General features: G+C 36.0%; 3 protein-coding genes across 5 annotated transcripts; 2 read left to right on the forward strand and 1 right to left on the reverse strand.

Moving 5' to 3' along the window:
* The first annotated feature begins 1,769 nt into the window (after positions 1-1,769).
* LOC122605155 (probable magnesium transporter NIPA1) lies at positions 1,770-5,373 on the forward strand. 2 transcript variants are annotated; one of them, XM_043778044.1, is made up of 8 exons: positions 1,770-2,084; positions 2,942-2,998; positions 3,479-3,569; positions 3,672-3,832; positions 3,972-4,099; positions 4,526-4,663; positions 4,744-4,836; positions 4,934-5,373. In XM_043778044.1, the coding sequence occupies exons 1-8, from the start codon at positions 1,955-1,957 to the stop codon at positions 5,117-5,119; spliced, it is 984 nt and encodes a 327-aa protein (XP_043633979.1). In that variant the 5' UTR covers positions 1,770-1,954; the 3' UTR covers positions 5,120-5,373. The 2 variants fall into 2 exon arrangements, with proteins under 2 accessions (XP_043633979.1, XP_043633980.1); XM_043778045.1 differs by lacking the exon at positions 2,942-2,998.
* Positions 5,374-6,460: 1,087 nt separating this feature from the next.
* On the forward strand, positions 6,461-8,242 carry LOC122605092 (stress response protein NST1-like). The gene is made up of 2 exons (XM_043777968.1): positions 6,461-6,664; positions 6,848-8,242. The coding sequence occupies exon 2, from the start codon at positions 6,903-6,905 to the stop codon at positions 8,070-8,072; it is 1,170 nt and encodes a 389-aa protein (XP_043633903.1). The 5' UTR covers positions 6,461-6,664; positions 6,848-6,902; the 3' UTR covers positions 8,073-8,242.
* Positions 8,243-9,091: 849 nt separating this feature from the next.
* LOC122605217 (coronatine-insensitive protein 1-like) lies at positions 9,092-12,034 on the reverse strand. Of its 2 annotated transcripts, none has more exons than XM_043778121.1 (3): positions 11,972-12,034; positions 10,010-11,796; positions 9,092-9,440 (listed from the first exon to the last, which is right to left on the reverse strand). In XM_043778121.1, exon 2 carries the CDS (start codon positions 11,777-11,779, stop codon positions 10,013-10,015), a length of 1,767 nt encoding a protein of 588 aa, XP_043634056.1. In that variant the 5' UTR covers positions 11,780-11,796; positions 11,972-12,034; the 3' UTR covers positions 9,092-9,440; positions 10,010-10,012. The 2 variants fall into 2 exon arrangements, with proteins under 2 accessions (XP_043634056.1, XP_043634057.1); XM_043778122.1 differs by having other exon boundaries at positions 11,968-12,025.
* Between the last annotated feature and the right edge of the window lie 11,070 nt (positions 12,035-23,104).

Genomic DNA, 23,104 nt, shown 5'->3' on the forward strand with positions numbered 1-23,104 from the left:
CAGTATTGAATATGAGTCTAAAATCTATCTATCTAGTATGTACTAAAAGACAACTGTCAAGATTTCAATTGACCAATCATAACTCTTAATTTCTCTAAATTATCAAATTAAACATGCGACTTTATTTAATTTATTCAAATTAAGATATGTTATCTAAAACTAAAATTAAATGTCGAAAAAAAATAAAATCCTTATAGATACACATACACAGATTAAGATAAAATACAGATAATTACTAAAGAAACGTATAACAATTAATGCTAAAGTTTATTTACTTAAATATGTGGCCAAGTTGAATATAATGATTCGGTTCAGTTTATATGACTAAGAGAGGCATTTAGAGTAATTTGTCTACAAGATATCGCATTTTAGGTTTTTATGTAAGCTACATGTAAATCAACAATCAAGCTGGCCTAAGTTTCTTGTTAGGACTTTCTGATTAAGCATAACTTGTTCTTATCTAAAGTCTAAACTAAGCAAGCATTGGAATTAACAAATCAATCGTCAACGCTTCATACTTACAAAGTCATACTCTTGATTATGATGTTTGAAAATGTTTCAAGAACCAAAGTATTAAAACGTCAACTTTGATGCATTTGGCCTAATTGTATGGCGAGGCCAATGTCCATTAACAAAAAAGGCCAAATATAGTTGATGACAAAGACACTAGCATAGTATAAGAGTTGCGGTCAGTCGGTCACTAGTGTTTAAGTCTTGTTATTTGTTAAGAGCGTCACAACTCACAAGGCAGTAGAATAGTAGAATAAAATTTGTCAGTTCATAAGTATAATTTGAAACCTTAGCTCCACAAAATGAACATGAGGAAACAGACCCCAAGTTTTGTTTCTTAAAGCTTAAGGAAATGAAAAGGATGGGTCTTTGCAAGTTTGCCAAATATGTTCTATGTATTTGTAAAGTTCCCAAAAAAGAACAAAAAACAGCAAAAGAAAAAAAAAAAAAAAGGAGGAAAAAGAAAAAGGTAAAGTTCTCTAACACTTGAGTCTCTTTGTCATGGTTTACTCAATCAAAAGGTTCTTTGGGTATTTTGTTTGTTCAAAGACCATTAAAATGAAATTCAATGATCCACTAAAGTCCAAATATGGCTACTAATTCGAATCACATAAACTATTTTTTAGTCTTTGGACCATCAAACGTATTTTATAAGATGTTGTAGTGAAAAGTAATTGGTAATGTACGACAAACAAAAGATAACAAATCAGATAACTCATACAACAACTTTTTCACATGAAGACACAAGATTAAATTTTCCATATAACACAAATGAGTTGACATGGCTTTCAAAAGCTCTTTGGTCTAACAGTAACCAAGCTAACCATATATTCAGTACAAGTCAGACGACGACTAAAAATGAATTACAAAAGTGACCCAAATGCAGTGGACTCAGGCTATGACCCAGCCCATTAGTAGCACCATATGTCAGCCTGATTTAGGGATAATTGGTCAAATCTATACTCATGTAATGCACTTCTTCAAAGGGGGGCATGCAACACACTTCACGTACCATTTGATACTCTCTGCTCTGAATCCTTCATATTCTTTTCATTTCAATCTTTTTCTTGCATTTTTAGATTTTCTTTTGTTTTTTTCTTCCTAAAAATGAAATAAAAAAAAAATAAATTAAAACATTACTTTTAAAAGTTGCAACTTTAGAAAACCCTTTAATCTTAATCATGTGATCAATCACTTTCCTTATGAATCTTTCAGGAAAATCTTGATTTTATAAGCCATCCATTTTGCCAACACATCAATATATCAATATATATACACTTTATGTGTGCTAAGTTGAATATATTAGATTAAATTGGGATTTTTTGATATACAATTGGAAAGATTGTAAATTTTTCATTTTGGGTTGGTGGGTGTTTTTACTTTTGGTTGAAATTTAAGCAAGTTGTTGAATTTTAGGGTTTTGAATATATTTTTAATTTGAAAAATGGGGGGAATGTCATCTGATAATATACATGGGCTGATATTAGCATTATCTTCAAGTGTGTTTATTGGATCTAGTTTTATTATTAAGAAAAAAGGTCTCATGAAAGCTGGTGCTACAGGAATCAGAGCAGGTTTTTCAGCCATCCCTCCCTTTATTCTTTCTCTTCTTAATATATTTTTCTTGTTCTTGTTTCATAAAAAAAAAAGGTGTATGTATACTATATAAATGCTGTACTGGTCTTAGCGAGGTGGTTATTAAATGGGTAGTCGTATATATGGACTGTGACTGTCATGTGTATGCACTTAGTTTTCGTTAGCGCCTTTATACGGTTTTTCACATCCTTGTAATTTATCCCCTTCATCAAAAAAGAGAAAATTGTATGTTGAAAAATGTTACGAATTATTTAAAAGCCAAAACGATACTGATTTTCTTGAACAAGGTGGAGGTATTACTTATTAAGACACTCTTGAAGCCACAAGCACTTAAAAGTATGCAATCACAAAACGCTACTTAGTTTCTGTGTTATGGTGCTCTTTCAAGGTCGAGTATCATCTTCCCGCCAAACGTCTTGCTGTGCCTTTCTAGCAATCTGAATTTTTGTTCTATATGAGGAAACTTGTTAAGAACGCGTGTATGTTTGTAATTTGTATTAATATGAAATGTCTTAAATACTATAATGTCATTTAAGATATGTTAAGTACCATGGGGGTGTTTAGGATTGCTAAATTTTCTACTTATCTGCTTACACATCGTTTATTAAGCAGATAATAACAGGCGAGTAGCTGCTTATTTTTTCCAACAGATTAGCAATCCCAAATATGAAATACTCCTTATAAGATAATCAAACTTTGTATATATGTGTATCTATGTTAAATGTGCCAATTTATCGATTGAGATGATTCAACATCTTTTTACTGAACCGTCTAGATAATGTTGCATATGAATTTGTAATTAAACAATTTTTTTTTGTTGTTATATGTTTCTTAGGTTCAGGAGGCTATTCATACTTGAAAGAACCCTGGTGGTGGGCTGGGATGGTCAGCAGTAAGTTCTAACTGCACAACAAATTCATACAATTTCTCTTGTATATGTTATGTTTTCATAAAGACTTTACTAGCAGTTGTTTTAATGTTTTTCTCAAGCTTTCATAAAGCTGATAAATATATATCTTTACCAGTATTTTGGAGAGTACCTGAAGAACTGGTGAACCGTAGTTTCTGTTATCATAGGTACCCATCCAGAACTGTTTTGACCCATTTTAACCAGTTACCCAAGTACAAGAGGTGGCAATTTTGATCTGTTCACTATGAATGGCTTGATTTGGGTTGTCTGTTATATCAAACGGGTCAAACGGAACCCTGAATTTTGTGACTCTTTCAACCCATTAAGATGCAATAGCTAGTCCAGTTTTTCTTATTTAATCTCGGAATCATTTGTTACAAATTCTAATGGGATCCAGTGCTTCTGTTTTGATATGAGTGCGCCTACAAATCTTTTATCATTTTGAAATTCTCAATATTGCAGTGATCATAGGCGAGGTAGCAAATTTTGCTGCTTATGCATATGCTCCGGCAATTCTTGTAACCCCGTTAGGAGCTCTAAGTATGATAATTAGGTAACGTACCATATTATTACATATTCTTGTTATGAAGGCAACATTCTTTTGCGTTTTACTTACGTGAAATCTTTTTATCTGGTACCAAAAAATCTTGTGCAGTGCAGTTTTAGCCCATTATTTTTTGGATGAGAGGTTACATATTTTTGGTGTAATCGGGTGTGCACTCTGTTTGGTGGGTTCGACCACAATTGTCTTGCATGCTCCACAAGAGACCCAAGTTACTTCAGTTAAAGAAGTTTGGTACTTTGCGACCAAGCCAGGTACGTGATATTGTTCAACTACAAATGTATTTGCGCAGATATTATGTCATATTTATAGGATATAAGTAGATCAGAAAGTTGAAAAAAGGATTATTTCCCTTGGTGTCTACTCTAACACAAATTTTTAGGGTCTTAACAGGATTTCTCGTCTATGCATGCATCGTTTTGGTTGTTGTTGGGATACTTATTTATCGTTATGTGCCACTCTATGGTGGAACTCATCTGGTTATATATGTCGGAATTTGCTCTCTCATGGGCTCCCTCACGGTTTGTGTTGTCTCCTTTCTGATATAGGTGGTAATATCGACCCTTTTACTATAAATGGGTTAATTTGGGTTTCGCTTTAACTCAAAAATAATCAAATATAAAAAGTTAGCTAAAAAGCGAATGGGTCAAAGTTACCCCAAAAGTGTATTTTCAATGCATACAACCTCTTAACGCATGTTATTCAAATATTTTCTATTATTTGTATTAATTCTCTTTCAAAGTCATATTGACATATATTTAGAGAAAATCAAAATTTGACAGAAGTATTTTATTGGTAAATCCAACTTTACCCATTTCGACCCTTGCTAAAAGTCGTCCAGTTTTGACATGTTACTTGAGATCCCCATCTTACCACCTCAACCTATCTTTCCCATTCTTTATGTGGTGGTTGTCCTCTATCCCTCTTAAACTTTTGTCAAAATGTAGGTTATGTGTGTGAAAGCAGTGGGAATTGCCATGAAACTATCATTTTCAGGTAGTAATCAGTTTATATATCTCCAAACATGGGTTTTCACCGTGCTACTTTGTGGTTTCATTCTTCTGCAACTCAACTATTTGAACAAGGTATGAAAGAAAGTATAACATTTTAATGGTGGAAAGAACCCCTTTACTGATTATTCTTTACTGACAATATGTTTCTGCAGGCACTAGACACCTTCAATACAGCAGTGATTTCGCCAGTTTATTATGTCATGTTTACAAGCCTCACCATCTTGGCTAGTATGATCATGTTTAAGGTAATTCATAACCATAATACTTCCATCGATGTTTAGAGAAAAAAATGTTCGAAGTTTTTAACATAATCTAAAAGTTAAGTTATTTTGATTCTTGCAGAACTGGAAGCATCAAAATGCGTCACAGATTGTTACAGAACTTTCAGGTTTTGTGACCATTTTCTCGGGGACTTTTCTTCTTCACAAAACAAAAGATATGGGAACTCCAGCTACTACAGAGTCTCCTAAACAGTCAAATTTATCAAACGGAAGTCAGAATGAAAGCCCTAGAAGGATGGAACAGTGACTATTAGTTTTGTGCTAGATTAGAGGATTTTGACAAAATGGTTACTGGTGGTGAATTGGTTATATGTCTAGATGCTGCTGACAAACATCAAACATGAGGATTAGTTTCAGACTTTTAGCATTATTGTTATTTATATTAGTTAATCTAATTATACTGCGTTATGGTGTCCATATTAGGACAAACTTGTTAAAAAGATTTTGATTGTCATTAACTATTAGTTCTAACTTTCAAAAATTTTTATGTTTTGCTCTTCATATATCAACATTAAAGCTTTTAGACTAATAATTTTCAAAAGTTATATATGTTACTAACTTCATCTATTACAATGGAAATGAAGCTTGCTAGCCACCATCAAAGGTTAGCCTGTAGCAGGACATAGAAGAGAGCGAAACTTTGTAAACTTCACCACTAGTTAACTTTAGCCCTTGTTATATAGAAATTCTATCGTATAGTCGCAAATCACGGATCAGGACATCCACCCTGAACGTTGATTCCCATCAGAATCCAATCTAGAGTGCACGAAAATTATCAATCAGTTTCTATTTACGAGACTTGTGAGGATATCACTAGTTTACCCTTGATAAATGCCTGTGAGATTCTAGCTTGGAAGGCCTAGAGCAGCAGCGAAACCATAATTGAAATGGACGCGTAGCACAACGTCTTTAACACTAGCTATGTATCTGTGTAAAGTTACGATAATGACTAGGTTTCTTTACGTTTTTGGCCATTTTTGCTATTTTCTACAAATGTGGAGGCGACGGTCAGTATGGTTGAGACCAAGGGCAATGCCACATTGGGGTTTTGACCGATCAACTTTTTGTAAGCCCGTTTGATTGTTTGAAGAGGAAATTTTTAAAGGAATGTTAGATCCTAAAACAGTATACAAAGAGATGGTTAAAAACACAAGTGAAATAATATGTGGGCCACTCAACAAAAGGAAAGAAAGAAAATAAATAAAAAATGTTTTGATTAGCAAAAATAACTTTAAGAATCGCCATAAAATTTGAAGACATGTTTTTATCTATTTTCTTTCTCTTGATTCATATTCTATGTCACATGTGTTTGTATATTGTTTTTCTAACTTAGCATTCCGTAAGACTTTTTCTTTTTGTTCGTAACATCATCGTATATTTTTACTTTTATCCTTTTAATATAGTATTATACTACCTTTTAAATACTTTTTCTCTAAGTCAAAGCTATAAAATCTTAAAAATCATTCATTTTGTTACCAAGCGGATGAAATTTGAAAGGAGATAACAAAAATTCGATGGCATGGCATGAGGGACAAAATAAAGTAAAAACGTAGATAAAATTTCTAGAAAATCTGAAACTGAACCCCTTGGGTTTATTCAACACGCGGTCGTATGCATTTCTCACTCATTTCTTTCTTCTTCAACCTCTAATTTCAGTTCAAGAAAGACAATAATTAATAAATATTCTCTGTTTTGCCAAATCGAATACACTTCAAGAAAGAGACACACACACACACTCACAAAATCTTTTCAAATACCAAATCTTGGAAACCCACCAATTGCATCTTTCAAGGTTAGTAATTTCACTTTCAAAGCTTTACAATATATATATATATATATGTATACATGTTAAAACCCATTTGGGTTTTTTTTATAAATCAATAAATTGGAACAAAAATCCAATCTTTATTGTTGCTAGATGATTAAAAATTGAATCTTTTTTATTATATATATATATATATATGGGTCCCCCAAGAAGAAAGAAATGGACTGAAGCAGAAGAAAGAACCCTAATTGATAAGTATGGAGAAATGGTTTGTGATGGGAGTTTAGTGAAAATGAAAACTAGAGAAAAGAAATATAAGCCCATTGCTTTACATGTTAATATGATTCATCATCTTAGTGATCCGGTTGTGTATCCATGGGAATGGAGTTGGAAAGATGTGTCGAATAAGGTGCAAAACATGAGGCATCAATATTCTTTGGTGAAACAAAAGATTAAGCAGACGACTACTGAATGTGGTGGAGAGGGGTTTGAGTGGGTAGAAGGGTTGACCCATTGGTCGAATTTTATTCGGTATAAAGAGGTGTTTGGTGATGTTACGCTTCCGTTTGGTAATGGATTTGATGAGAATAGTCATGGGAATGATGGGATTGAAGTTTTGGACTTTGGGAATATTGGGAATTCGGGTGATGGTGAGTATGTTGGTGGGATTGGTGGGGGTCATAACGGGGTAATGGGTTTGGAGTTTGAGTATGATGGAGCGGAAGGCGAGGAGAATTATGATGGTGGGAATGAGAATGAGAATGGGAATGGGAATGGAAATGAGAATCATGTTTTTGGAGAAATTGAGACAATGGGATCGGAAACTAAGAAGAAGAAGAAAGTTGTGAAGAATCTTGAGAAGAAAGCTTGGGGGTTTGTGGCAAACCAATTGGCGCAATTAAGGGAAATGGAAGCTCGTTTTGAACAACGTGAGGAGGAAAGAGAAAGAGAGAGACAGAGGAGAGAGAGTATACGGGCTAAAAATGAAGAAGAACACAAGAAACAACATGTAAAACTTATGGAAAGATTGAAGGAGCAGAGGAATCGGGAATGGGAAAGTATGGAGAACGAAAGGGAAGAAAGAAGAAGGCGAAGAGATGAGGAATTGATTCAAGATAGAAAATGGGAGGAAAGGATGAGTAGACGGAGATTGGAATGGAAGGGGAGAATCGATGAGATGTTGAGTGAACATAGAGCAGAAATGACACAAATTCAGGGTCGGATACTTCATGAACAACAGAATCTTACAAGTCAGTTGCTTGGGATTGTGTCCCAGTGGAGTGGTCATCCAGGTGGAATAGCAGATAACACCACTGCTAGCGGCCACTATCTTTCCCAAATGATGCAGAATCTGCAACATGTCGGGGGTATGGTTGATGGGGATACTCGAGTTGAGGGACATAATCAAGAGGATCAGTTTATTGTGGATGGATGAAACTAACATAGTTCAATCAATGTTGAACCAGTGTTGAACTTTGGTTGTATATGTTGATATGTGTAATCAATCCATTCTTTTTCTGTATCAATAAATGTTTCTGTTTTGCTAAATATGACTAAACAGAGATATTTTATTCGTTATATTAATTGATTGATCCATTATCATCCCATATGGTTTTCTACTTCTGTTGTGAAAAGCATACTAGTACAGTCTTCTTCATGGTTGTTTCTGGTTCAAAGTGTTACTTATAATGGTGTTTGTTGGCCTTCAGAAAGTTTTCATGGAATAGTTAATATCAGCTTAAAAATGATGTAAAAGTTGTTTATTTGCAGTTTAGCAAAAGAGCAGACTTGATCAGTTGAAGCGTCAAACGTCACGCAAGATCTTATGGATTGAACATGCCGTTTTTGTCATAGATGACAACCTTGGTGCAAACTGCATATTAAGCTTCATGTTGGCAATGGAACAGTGGGGTGCCCATGAGTCACGAACTTAACATATATCATCCATGATGGAAACTTGGGAGATGTCTTAGCACTCCAAACAGTCCTGTTTTTTTCCTTATGTTTCAACATCCGTACACACATGGCTAGATTGTGAATTGTCATTGCATATATGCAAAAGACAGGCTAATGCGGTGGTAGAGGTGCCCGGCTGTATGGAAAAATATGAATAGACCCGACCAACAATGAATGAGAGCATCAAATTCCCATACTTTTATATCATAAATATGGCAAGCAGTTTGGGGCTAATGATTGTAACAGGTAATGGTTTGTTGACATGAACTTTCTCATAAACATAGAAACAAATTTCATTTGAATTGACAAAACATCCAAACGGTTGTAACCAGGTTGAAATGGCTATGTGCCCTGTGGCATTCGACCCAAGTCCAATAAATTTTATGATAACTAAAGATGAGCATCAAAACCTGAATCTATAGTCCATTGCATCATTTTCTCCATTAATTCATTTTTTAAGAAAAACACATTACAACTTGCTCAATTACTCTGTAGCACTGTGCAAAGATCAACATTATTATAATCAAGTTGAGTATATATTGGTTACATATTGATCTGAATGAGACAGGAAACAAAAGAAAAACAAAATTAAAAAGTTGAACTTTATGGAAAGTAAAGGAACAAACCCCCAAACAAAGAAAACCTTAATGGGATCATGGCGTGCCTTTTACGCCATCATATTAAAAGTATTATTTGACACGTTCAAAGTAGCCATGTTCACTATGAGCTTATTCAAATCTGATCCTGCTATAAGGCTGTCTATCGGATATCCAACTCGATGATCAATGACTTTGCTGCTTGCAGTATGAAGTGAACAGATCTGATGCAGCACATCAACAAGATGAATCTGTAAAAACCATCAAACCAACTTCATATCGTCATCTTGACAACAGCAAAAAATATTGCAATTAACACATTAGATGTCTCGTAATGGTTTAATATCTTGACCATATTAAAATTCTTTAATGGTTAAACAGGAAGCTGTGATCACTGATCAGAAGTATCCAAAAAGCTTACCAGGGCCAATCATGCGAGTAAAACCCATGTTTAGAAACCGGGCATCTCATATCAAATATCTATCTATATCTATATAACTCTATAGTATCTGAAAAGCTTACCAGGGCAAATCATATGAGTAAAATCCATGTTTAGGAACCGGGCATCTCATATCAAATATCTATCTATATCTATATAACTATATATACAGAATCTTCAAAACTTTTTGGGATGATGAGACCCATGATTTTACTTTAGAAAACCAAGTGAATTAATAAATATACAGAAACTAACAATATATGAATTCACTCGAATAGTTGTTACTATCGGATAACTGAATAGAACCATTAGTTATAAAACTAGGAATTAAACATTAATTTCTTAAACATATGCAGAAAGAAGATTAGTAAAAAAAATTACTTGTTACTGAACATTTAAAGGTGGGTGCAGGGGAAGAACAGCCTCTGGAAAATCCGTTCTTTGTCCAGCAAGCGAGTAATATGCAAGCAAAGATGGTGGTTGCTGCTGCTCTGGATTCTGGGGTACATCTTCATGCCTTTCGGTTTTAGAACTAATTAACTCCATATTCCAAAATGGACGAGCCATGTCCATTAAACCACTACAATTTTCACTGGCATGGTAACCCTGAATCCACAAGTACCTCAAAGAAGCTACATTTAGCACAAAAGTAGCAAGTGCTTGCTCACTGAAACCACAGCCTCTCATTTCAAGTTTCTGCAATTTTGGACACCCTTTTGATAACTCTATGAACCCTGCATCAGTTTCCCCAGTAAAACCAAGAAGCATATATTCCACATTTTCAGCATATTGTCCAATATAGCCCAAACCGACATCAGTCAATCCCCCAGGCCTAAGATAAACACCTAACCTTTCTATCTTGCTACACCCACTCAACAAAGCCCGAATTCCATTATCTAGTGGTAATTCTGTAATTGTAACTTCTTTATCAAGTAAAATCATACGAAAATCATACAGGTTTTTCAAGTGAGTTCCTACACAATACAAAGCTTCATTTGTAATATCAGTGAGATTTACATGTAAGCATTCTAACTCGACACATCCTTGTGCCAGATCAATCAGCCCTCTTTGCGAAACAAACCCCTCTTCATCATCACCTCTTTCAATCTTAATCCTTCGCAATTTCTTGCAAAAGTGACCAAGAACTTGTAATCCCACATCCCCAATCGCATCCCTTGTATCAAGTACTACCAAATTAGGACACCTTTGAACCAAAAAGCAATGACCATCTGTATCAATCATTGCATAAAGAAGATCAAGTTCTGTTATTCGAGAAGCAATAGGCAGCACAACTGGAATTTCGGGTTGACTAATGTAATTCAACGCCATGCTTCTCAAACGCGGGGGAAACTTCATCCCAATATATTTCTCTGCTTGGTTACCAAACGCCCCGCCACCAAACTTTTCTAAGTTAACAGCATAGCTAAAGAAATCCACAAGATCCGTAACATCACAATCACTAATCTTAACAGACACCAAACTCTGACAACAATTTTTCGCAATAAGCTTTAAATCTTTATAATCAAACTTAACAAGTTCAGTCATATAAAAATTCAAAGACTCCAAAACCATATTACGCATAGCTAATTCATGTAACCAATCCCCATCTTTCTCCACAATCAAACTTTCTTGCAAATACAATTCCCTCAAATTACTACACACCCTACCAATATGCAACAACCCATCCGTCGAAAACCCAGAACACAGATCGAGCTTCAAAACCCGAAGCTCATTTCCCCGACTCCTAGTCAACAATTCGAGATCAGAATCTTTAACAATCATCCGTCTAAAATGAACACTTCTCAGACAAGTCAAAGACCTACTAATTTCTAACACCCATGGAGTAACAAACCCGCCCCAATTCTCGGGTATAAGGTCAAACATAGCAGCACGAGGTTTGCCTTTAATAGTCAACGATTCTAACAAAGGAAAACGATGTACTAAACGAGACGGGGTTGTCGAGTAACACATACCAATAGTCACATGTTTCCGTGTTGCTCCGTCTAGCTCGCACCATTTCCGACAGACCAACGACACGGAGCTCCGGTCACGGCTGTCGTGAATGTACGGAACAACACAGTTGAACACCGTGTCGGTGAACTCCGTATCGGATCGGGATGATTTGACCTCTTCCTCTTGCTGCATATTCATTTGCTTCCCAAAAATTACTGTAAAATAAAAAGATTATTAATATAATTTCTTTATATATATATATAAAAGCTAAGAAAAAAAATATAGTACGAAAACGCAAAATCGTACAGTTTATCCGTACGATTATAAAGAAATATGGATTAATTTTATTTATTTGGGGAGGAAATATAGGGATTGTATAAACATACGTACGGATGAGTAAAAGTAGGGGAATTAGGTTCAGTTTTTTCCTTTGAGATGAGATAGGGAAAGGGAAGATATATGATAATAAAAATATAAATGTAAATAACGAGTATTATTGATTAGGCCGGCAATTAAAACAAAAGGAAGTGAGGTATTGTCCCATTATCCATCTAGTTGTTTACTCGTTTGTTTTTTTCCTTTATATTGATTTTTAACGTTAATTAATGATTCGAACCCTAGCAGTGACATTACAAGATTGTTACGGAACCTAGGTATTATCAAAGTAAGTATTTAAACAATCTTATAAATTACAAGATATTTATACTTGTTAAATATCTCCTTTGATCGAAATATTTAAAGTTGTGAAGTATCACTGTTTAGATCGAGAGTATTTAAACAAGTTCACCAAATTGCAAAAGTGATTTGAACGAGGAAAATGACTTAGTATTTATAGGCAAAATATTCATGAACAGTGAATATTTTGCCGTACAAATGTGATTGGGTGCATTTAAGGAATTTAGGTATTTTCTTTAAATGCAATACTAAAAGTACAAGGATAAAGTCACATTGATAGTGACTTGTCACCTTTTAGCCAACCATCTTTACATGCGTGTACAACCTTTTACATGGGACAATAGAGATATCCGGGTAAAGGCGTGCAAAGATAATAAAGTCATTCCTCGTAATCAGTGTTCAGACTTGTAAGGTCTAGAACACTGACAAGGACTCCAGTCGTTAATCTGATAAGTCTGAGTGGGCCCCGCCACATGTCAGTCTTCTTCTTCAGACTTCAGTCTTTGACTTGGGTGAGAAGGTCTTCAGGAAAGTAGATCTGGACTGGAGTGAAGTCCAATGAGCAAATCTGGAAGGCTGCAGATTTCTTGTACAAGTAAAAGCTGCACTGGTCTTCAATAATGTAACATCCCGAACTTTTTAATTAACGGCTAACTTGAGTCGTTAAGTCAACATTACGTGTCCGTTAAGTCTTTTGATGATTTGATGCTTATATGTATTTAATGTGCTAAATGTGTAAGGCTTTAGTGCCTTAATGATTAATGTGCTAAAGTGTTTAAGATACGTTTTATATGCCTTTTGATGTGTTTGAAGTGTTTAATGTGTTGTAAGTATTCCCCATAAGTGTTTTGAGCTAAATATGAGCCATAAGGAAGTCTAGGGACTAGTTTTGATATAGCTGGAAACTAAAAAACGGGATTAGGGTCTTGGAGCAGGTCATTAGACTCTAATTACTCATATTATCCTTTTCTCTTTGAGCCCTAACCATTCCCCATTGCCATAATCAATTCCCTATTCGATTACATCGTCGTTTGGGTGATACGAGGGCGTTTGATCAAGTTTTGCATCCCCTTTTTCTATCTCCAGGTAATTGATGATTAACCTCATTGATTTTATGCATAATAAGTGTAACACCCCGACAGTGGCGGAAAACTCGGGATGTAAGATAAAGCACACGCGCACATGGATGTTACATAGGAATACTAAATGAGTGCATACATTAAGCAAAATAGTCAATTTCTTAACCAAACAAGCATAATAGTAGTCATCACACACCGGTTAAAACAAGCATTCAAATAGAGATGAGATAAGTTCCCACGCAGGGGAAAAGGTTAGGCATATTGCCATCAAGCATAAACAAGAGCATGCAAACTTCAAAACCTAGCCTGCAGTCTGCTAAAAGTCCCATGCTACCAATCCTAGCCACGATTTGCTTGATTACCTGAAAAGAATACTTAAACGTGTCAACACAAAGGTTGGTGAGTTCGTAGGTTTGAGTACATAGATAATTTGTATAAATGTGTTTTATGCCGTCAATCGAATTTGAGAAATAAGTAGTATAATGTGGCTAGAGACCAACTTTGCACATAAATATGTGTTTGTGTATAATCGTGCACTAATGGTACCTGGCTAGCATAAATCAATCGTGCACACACAGTCATCAACATGACCGGATAATATGTATCAATCGAGCACTCACAGTCATCCACATGACCGGCTAATATGTATCAATCGAGCACTCACAGTCATCCACATGACCGACTAATATGTCACAAAGTAGTCAAACAGCCATAGCATAATGAAACAGTTACGGCATACATAAAAGCATATGTAGTATTCCTTTCACCTCAAAACATATATAATAGAAAAAGGTGCTATGAAGACTCACAGTGATCCGGTACAAGCGTAGTTTACAAGCACAGATATAAGTAGGATATATCTATTTGAGTCCAAGTATGTCTTGATGTCAACCTAATCACAAGTCATTGAGCATAGATGAATACATGTATTAGTTCTTGTGATTAATTATTCACTGAGTTGTCCTTGATAAACTGATGATTTGGTCCCTTAAAGGTCTTTGAACATTTTGACTCAAAAGTGTTTGAATGAACTTTAAGTACATGAACTGGACTCGAACTGAACGTCTTGGAACTCACACATAAGTACTTATTGTGTTAATGAGTTGAACATGTCTTTAATAATGAATTTTAGCCTTAAGAACTTGTTTTAGTTGTTTATGGAACTCATACTTTAATGATCAAGATAGAACATTTCCTTAATGTACTCAATTAGGGTTTGCATTATAATTGTTGTTCTAGATTGATTCATGAATTAGCTTGATGTTAATAAGTAGCCCTTAAAGTGTTTAATCGAATGATAATGATGTTTTGAAGTTTGTTTGGTGTTAAATGATCAAGTGTAGTATGTTAGAGAACCAGTTCGTGTTGTTTTTGAATTTCACAAAGTCATTTGAGGGTTAGGGTTTCAAGATCGTCCCTTTGGATGAGCTTCAAGATCGTCCTATAGTTTCTGGTGCAAGATCGTCCTAGCCTTGAGCTACAAGATCGTCCTAGCAGACCCTAGTTCAAGACCGTCCTACTGACCCTAGGCTAGGTCAAGATCGTCTCATTGTTTTGATGTACAAGATCGTCCTAGGTGTCTCTAAGTCTAGATCGTTTCAAGTGTATGAAGGATCCATGATCGTTTTAGGGCTTAAGAACTCAAGGTCGTCCTAGTATCAACCTAGCCAAGACCGTCCTAGCTTCCAAGTATGAGGACAAGTATACAAGATCGTTTTATGAACAAGTGTTTGAGCTAAACCAATCCAAAGGATCGATTACTCATTAAACGTTCCAATACATCACAACACCACACAAGATTGATCAAACAAGCTCAAGTGCCAAATAAGTTGTCCAGGACGATCTTGAGGACCAAGATCGTCCTTTAGAGATTGTCCCTCCTCCACCACGAGCTGAAACAAGGACTTAATTAACATACGAAAATCTAGATCGATTCCGGGACTTGTTAGAACATCAAACTAGTACATATATACATAATAACACTAACCATTAATACTTTTAACGATTTCAAGACCCTTTATAACATGAACAAGGTGTGGCACATCAAGAACAAGTTTTCCCTTATTTTCAAAAATGGGTTTTGTAGATTAAAGCATGTTATGACCCAAATTTGTTCACAAAAAGGTTACTAAACACATTTAGACACAAACCCATTAGCTATTAACACGTTTTTCATTCAAAAATTGGACCAAATCATCAAGAACATAAACTTGAAAAAGTACACTTTTATTTAGATCAAAAACTCAAAATTTGTTGTTGTTACCTGAAATTTGATGCTGGAAATATGTTTTGATTATCACAAGGAAGCTAAAAGTACAAGAAATTTTGGTTTAACAACCCAAAATCAAGAGATGGATTTTGTGTGTGAAAATGGTGGTTGCAAGAGTGTTTTAGAGAGAGAGAGGTGAGATAAAGAAGATGGGAGATATGTTTAAGTGTATTTTATGTTCATCAATTAAAAGTCAAAAAGGAAGATGTAGCCAAGACAGCTTTTCGTACACGTTATGGGCACTACGAGTTCCTTGTCATGCCGTTTGGGTTGACAAATGCTCTTGCCGCTTTTATGGATCTAATGAATCGGGTATGTCGTCCATTCTTAGATCATTTTGTGATTGTCTTCACTGACGATATTCTTATCTATTCAAAGTCTGAAGCTGAGCACCGTGAGCACTTAAGAGCCGTTCTTGAGGTCCTTAGGGAGAAAAAGTTATTTACAAAGTTCTCAAAGTGTGAATTCTGGCTTCGAGAAGTTCAATTTCTCGGGCATGTCATCTCATCTGAAGGTATTAAAGTTGATCCCACAAAGATTGAAGTTGTCTCCAAATGGGAACAGCCAAAGACACCCACGGAAATCAAGAGTTTTCTTGGTTTAGCGGGCTACTATCGAAGGTACATTCAAGATTTCTCTCGTATAGCTAAGCCTATGACTGAATTGTCAAAGAAAGGAGTGAAGTATGTGTGGACTGAAGCACAAGAAAAAGGCCTTCCAAATGTTAAAGAAAAAGTTATGTGAAGCTCCTGTCCTCGCCTTACCTGAAGGTACCGATGATCTTGTTGTCTATAGTGATGCGTCTATTTCAGGTTTGGGTTGTGTTCTTATGCAAAGGGACAAAGTCATTGCTTATGCTTCACGTCAATTGAAGCCTCATGAAAAGAACTACCCGACACATGATTTAGAGTTAGCTGTTGTGGTCTTTGCATTGAAGTTGTGGGGACACTACTTATATGGCACTAAGTGCACTTTATTCACTGATTATAAGAGCTTACATTATGTGCTTTCTTAGATGTATATGAATGTGAAATCAAGCACCATACGGGTAAAGCTAACGTTGTGGCGGATGCTTTGAGTCGAAAAGGCGAGCTATTAGTATGATATGTTATGCATCAAAGGTTATGGCAAGTCGACTCTTTGTTTAATGAATCATGCGAGTCATAGTAGCAAGTTAATAAGGATATGTGTCGGAAGGTCTTATCCGCCAAATGATTAGTCTTTGCTGAATGTAAGGTGTGTACTACTTATGAAGGTTGAAGAAATGAGGTGATTACTTGGTTTGATTTAAAGGTTGCACCAAAGAAATGACGAAATAGATGAAATGTTAAGTGAAAGTAGAAAAGACTATGTAAGAAGTTCAACGAGTTTGGCTATGCTAATTTGATAAGACCATATGTCTTGATATTATATTCACTAAGGTGGTACAAAGGTGTATGCTGATTTAAAGCCCATTTTATGATGACCAAATATCAAGGTGGGTAGAGACATTAAAGACGATAGCATTTATGTTCTTAATGCTTAAACTACCCTTAGCCTTTTGTTTGGCCACTTCATTTATGATATTATGATTAAAGACTATATAATAATGCTTGGCATATATATTGGTGCCAACACTTGGATTTTCTTTTATTATTTCGATGATTCATTTAGTAACACCAAATGTTTTATAAAAGTTTCATCCGGTTACGGATGTGCAGATTTATATGTGATCCTTTTCCGCTATTATTAAACGCCGTTAGGCGAAAGTTTTTTGAAAATTCAGGTTTTTAAATGACGGGTGTTACAAATAATTTCTGAACAAATCTTCAGGAGTGCTCCAGTCTTCAAGTCTGGAGCAAGTCCAGTAAAACTGGACCTAACAAATTCCCCCTATTTGTTTGGAAATTATGCAAGTTTTTTCAAGCTTCTATCTATACAATTATATGCTTGAAAAACACTTCAAATTTGACTAAGTCTAAATTATGTTACTAGAAAACACTTTATAGATCATCAGTGTTCCAGTTTCATCTTTTTGTTCCAGTTTCATTTTTTGGTTCTATCTTAGACTTAATCTGGTTATATACTTGTGAAAATAAATTGCAACTCTATTTACATTACATCATCTGTAGCAAGTTACAATTTTCAACATTAAAATAAAACAAGTACATAAAACAAAGATTCAGGCCCTTCTCTTTGAAGCATTTTCACCAGCATCTTCAGTGGCCTTTCTCTTCTAGACTGGAGAATCATCTGGACTTCACATTCCTAGAGTAATTTCCATCGTCTTCTTCCTATTGAACTCCCTTTCAATCCTCTTCATAAAATATCTGACATCAATAGATATGAGCTGAGGTTTGTCTTTAAAATACAAGCCAATCTCTCTGAGTTCAGACCATCCAATTGCCTGGACTGAAGTGCTCTTCCTTTCATCTCTGAAGCTTCCATTCCTGACAAGTTTAACATGAAATTTGGAATGGGCTTCATGATCTTCAGCAAGCCTTATCTCAGCAGAGATGATTGTTGTAGCATTGGCTCTGAAGTGCATCCTTTCTTCATATTCAGATCTGACCTTTGCTATTCTGATCAACTCTTTAGTATCCGTGGAGATAATTGTGCTCGATTGATGCTTTTCGAAACATCCAAGGGAATGAAATTACTAAGATCAACCTCACTTTCAGCTCTTGTTCTTCTGGGAGGCTTGGGCACACCAGTCATCTTTTTCCTGTATTCATTCTCCAGAGCAGTGGCATTCAACTTCACTTTCTTTTGGAGTTCAACCAACGCATTCTTCCTCTGGGCAATCAACTCCAGTATACTCACTCCATAAATTTTTGAATCATAAATTTGCTCATCATGAGCATACATGGAGCGCAAGTATACATCATCCAGCACATCTAAACATTGAGTAACCCTGGGATCGTCCTTCATAAATCTGTAGATATCAATATGAACACCAAGACATCCAACATTAAAGTTGTCCAGAGTTCCTCTTCTCATCATCTCCATTTTATGTGCAGCCCAATCATCTTTCACCTCTTCACCAGATACTACATTTGTTCTTCTTTGTCTTTTGTATGTTGCCAGATCTGGGAATTCTTCAAACTGAGGTTCAGGCTCAACAGCATCAGTAGTAGTAGCCTCTTCTTCAACATTCTGGACAATGGCATCAGTACCAAGTGCCCTTTGAGCCATCTGCGCACTGGCATCAGTACCAACCGCCAATTCAACAGTTCTGGTGGCATCTCTTTTCCATGCCTTAGTCATTTCATCAGCAAGAACGGATATAGCAGTGCCCACATCACCAACCTTGTGAACACCCATGGGAATATCAGAAGACTTTTCCCCCTTGGAAGGACCACCAGTCCCAGACTAGAGGGCATTCCACACATCTTCCAGAATCTTTCTATCAGAGGACTCGAACGTTTTACATTCTGGGGTCATGATAGCAACAGATGTCTTCAGTTGCTCAACCTCTTTCTTAAGTAATTGCACTTTAGAAGGCAAGTTCTTTGGCAATTCTTTTTCGATCAAACCAACAACTTGAGGCAGCAAAATATCCTGAATTGATCTCAACACTGACCCAGACATTTTTTCAATTATTTCCTACAACATGTCAGTTCTGAATTTCCTGGCAACTTCATCACTAATATTGCTAACAACTGAGGTCTGGTCAAGTGTTGGTTTATTCTCCACATTCTCAACTCTGGTGGTCAACTTCTGGACCTCTTCAGTCAGACTGGACAAAGGTTGAGAAACACTTGTCTGAACAGCAGTCTGCACTGAATTTACTAACCTTTCTTCCAAGCCCTGGACTGCCACTTTGATTCTTTCAGTGTTGTTGTTGGTGGCCAGTACCAGGTCATCCAGCTTCTCAAATACAATCTTCTCATTTCTAGCAAACAAGATCATCTCTGACTTAAGATTATTTGAAATTGTTGATTTAAATTCAGAGACAATTTGAGAAGAAGTCTGGAGGGATCTTTCCAGGTCTGCCACCTTATTAAAAAGGCCTTGGACCTCGGTAGTGAAATTGGTGGAAAGATCACCTGGAGGAGTTACTTGTCTGGTAGTAAGAAAAACTGGAACCTCAACCCTTGGAATTATTTCTTGTTGGTCGACGGTTTCCAGTTCTACAAGTGGTTCAGAAGTTGATTGAGGTATTTGAGGTGGAGGAAATGGAACATTTTCATAAGTCTCTTGCGGATTTGTATAAGGAGGTGGCGGTGGTCGCATATCTGAGGTTTCTTGCGGTTGATTTGATGATTCTGGTTGATTTACTATATTTCTGGGAGAAAGAGGTGGTGGCATTTTTGATGATTGTAATTCTTGAACAATTGAGGTTACAATTTGATTTGGGGATTGAACAACTTCCATTTCATCATCACCCAAGAAGTCCATATTTGCATTAAATTCTGCATCAGAAATGGGAGATTCCATATTGAATTCTGGCAAATTCCCTCCCAACATCTCACCTGCTTCAACATTCAAGTTAATCTGGGCCTCCTGCCCGATCACATTCACCTGCTCAGTATTCATAACCTGCTCAACATTCTCATTTTTCTTGGCTTCTGGTAAAACTCCAGCAGTCATGAAAGCTCCAGGGGGTCCCGCATTGTTATGCGGCCCACCTTGAGTTTCTTCTGGTAAAATTTTGAAGCATTGCTTCTGGGATATTAACCTCATTACTATTTGACACCAAATGATTGAGATCCCCCAAGTATTCAGCCATAGAGAAATGACTGGTATCAGAATCATACCCTTGACCCAATTCTCTTTTAAAAAATAATAGACAAAAACCTGATAAAAGGAACATTTGCTTTTCTTTGTGTGTTCTCAATCTATCAGCTAAGTCATTAAACAAAATTTGAGCAAAATTAACTCGAAGACCATACCAAAAACAATAAGCAATTAACAACTGAGTTTGATTTATCTGGTCAAGCCCTCCAGATCCATTTCCCAGACATGAAACAATATGTGTGAAGAAAAATGTCCACAAATCAGACAGCCTGCTCATATAAATTGTACCTTTTCTTTTCAGAGCACCATGTTCATCAACAACATCTATGTGTCCCATTTCTCTACACACTTATGACACCAGAAGGAGGAGTGTAGCACTTTGTGAGGAGATCTTTATCGGTGTTTGGTTGTCGAGGAGCCATTTTAGTATATGAAATTGAAATTGAGAAAATTAGGGTTTGATGAAGATTTTCTGGAAATTGAAGGATTTATGAAGAATTTGAAGTAAATATGAGAGAGATTGATGATTGGAATTGAATGAAGAAGAGTAAATGAAGGAATGTAAAAGTTTTGGGAGTAAATGATTTTCGAAGTAAATGTGAAAAATGAAGTGAATGGGGTATTTATAGATGAGAGAGAAAGTAAAAATGGATTTCAAAAGTTTATTTTGAATTTATCAAAAACAATTTTTGATCGGCTTTTGACATCCGCATTTAATTCACCCATCAAAAATGACATTTGACAACCCACAAAACCCATTTTTCAACCTTTTATTTTCCCAAGGTAACAAACCATCATTTTATTCAAAAATATCTATGCCATGTAGTTTCCTACTCAAAAAGTGTTGCGTACGTGGCATTGCACAGACCATGTATCAAAAGTTGTTATGACTGACGTACCAAGACTCAATTCAATGCATCTGGAGGATGACTGGTCACTCAAGTGTCACTGGTGGATTAGTCCAGTGAGATATGCACTGATGGGATACTGGAGGCTTAAACCTGCACTTCAACTGATACAAGTACCAGTGAGAGGGACATATTTACAAGACACCAGTAACATTTTTTGAAAATTGTTTCAGTGGAAATAAATTCCCCCTGAGGTCAATAAACAAATAGAAAATTTGGTCGAGTCTTTCCCCCCTGGAAAGGTGATCAGTAAGTCTATAGTGCAAGGATAGTACACAAAGGCGTTCGATAGCCCAACTAGCATAGACTTACAAATCTGGAAGTCAAAGAACCCTGCCAGTGTCACAAAGGCGTTCATAACAAGGTTCCAGATTTATGGGTTCAACATTCCCAACTCACCGACAAGATAACGAAAAGTTTTCTCATCCAAAGGTTTAGTAAATATGTCAGCGAGTTGTTTGTCAGTGGGGATAAAATGGATTTCCACGTCACCTTTCAAAACATGATCATGAATAAAATGATACCTGAGATCAATGTGCTTGGTTTTGGAGTGCATGACTGGATTGTTTGAGATAGCAATGGCACTGGTATTATCACAAAATATTGGAGACTTTGTATATCGAATACCATAATCAAGCAACTGGTTCTTCATCCAGAGGATCTGAGCACAACAAATGGCTGCAGACACATACTCAGCTTCAGCAGTGGAGAGTGAAACTAAAGTTTGCTTCTTACTGGTCTAGCTGACCAGTTTGCCACCAAGGAAATGACATCCACCAGTAGTGGATTTCCTGTCTATCTTACAACCTGCATGATCTGAATCTGAATAACCCATTAAATCTAAGCCTGAACATTTGGGGTACCAAAGGCCCAAACTGGGAACACCCTTAAGGTATTTCAGTATGCACTTTACAGCAAGCATACGAGATTTTTTTGGATTAGCCTGATATCTGGCACATAAACATGTTGCAAACATTATATTTGGTCTACTGGCAGTTAGGTACATCAGTGAACCAATCATACCTTTATAGGTAGTGATGTTCACTGGTTTACCATCAGGATCTGAATTTAACTTCAGTGGTGCAAAAATTGGAGTGGGTTTAGTTTGTGAAGAGTTCATATCAAATTTCTTTAATATATCTCTAAAATATGTCTCTTGATTAATAAAAATACCATCACTGGTTTGTTTAATCTGAAGACCTAAGAAATATGTTAACTTACCCATTAAACTCATTTCGTATTCTTTTGACATTATTTTTGAAAATTTCTTGAACATATTTTCATCAGTAGAGCCAAATATAATATCATCAACATAAATTTGTACCAGCAGAAGATTACCTTTTTCTCAAAGAATGAATAAGGTATTGTCAATTGCACCTCATTTAAAACCATGTGCGAGTAAGTGTTTAGTCAAGAGTGTCATACCAAGCTCGTGGTACTTGTCTGAGACCATAAAGTGCCTTGTCCAGACAATACACCCAGTGAGGATGCTTTTCATCGATGAAGCCTGGTGGTTACTTGACATAAACTTCTTCTTCAAGAGTTCCATTCAAAAATGCACTCTTAATAATCATCTGGTAGACTCTAAATTTGTGATGAGCAGCAAATGCTAAGAACATTCTGATAGCTTTAAGTCTAGCCACTGGAGCGAATGATTCATCAAAATCTTCTCCAGATTGGACATACCCCTGGGCAACCAATCTGGCTTTGTTTCTGATTACATGACCATCTTCATCAACCTTATTTCGGAAGACCCATCTGGTGCCAATTGGTTCTTTTTTTTCCAGTAGGAAAAAGGCACCAAATTCCAAACTATATTTCGTTCGAACTGGTTAAGCTCTTCTTGCATAGCAATAACTGTGAAGTCCCTCAC

This window comes from Erigeron canadensis, chromosome 6 (genome assembly GCF_010389155.1).
Source record: "Erigeron canadensis isolate Cc75 chromosome 6, C_canadensis_v1, whole genome shotgun sequence".
NCBI classification, from domain to species: Eukaryota; Viridiplantae; Streptophyta; class Magnoliopsida; order Asterales; family Asteraceae; genus Erigeron; species Erigeron canadensis.

Coding starts and splice junctions, on each gene's coding strand:
- LOC122605155 (XM_043778044.1), top strand. CDS start 1,955: ATGGGGGGAATGTCATCTGATAATATACATGGGCTGATATTAGCATTA. Junction 2,085..2,941: donor TGCTACAGGAATCAGAGCAG/GTTTTTCAGCCA, acceptor TATGTTTCTTAG/GTTCAGGAGGCTATTCATAC. Junction 3,833..3,971: donor GTACTTTGCGACCAAGCCAG/GTACGTGATATT, acceptor GGGTCTTAACAG/GATTTCTCGTCTATGCATGC.
- LOC122605092 (XM_043777968.1), top strand. CDS start 6,903: ATGGTTTGTGATGGGAGTTTAGTGAAAATGAAAACTAGAGAAAAGAAA.
- LOC122605217 (XM_043778121.1), bottom strand. CDS start 11,779: ATGAATATGCAGCAAGAGGAAGAGGTCAAATCATCCCGATCCGATACG.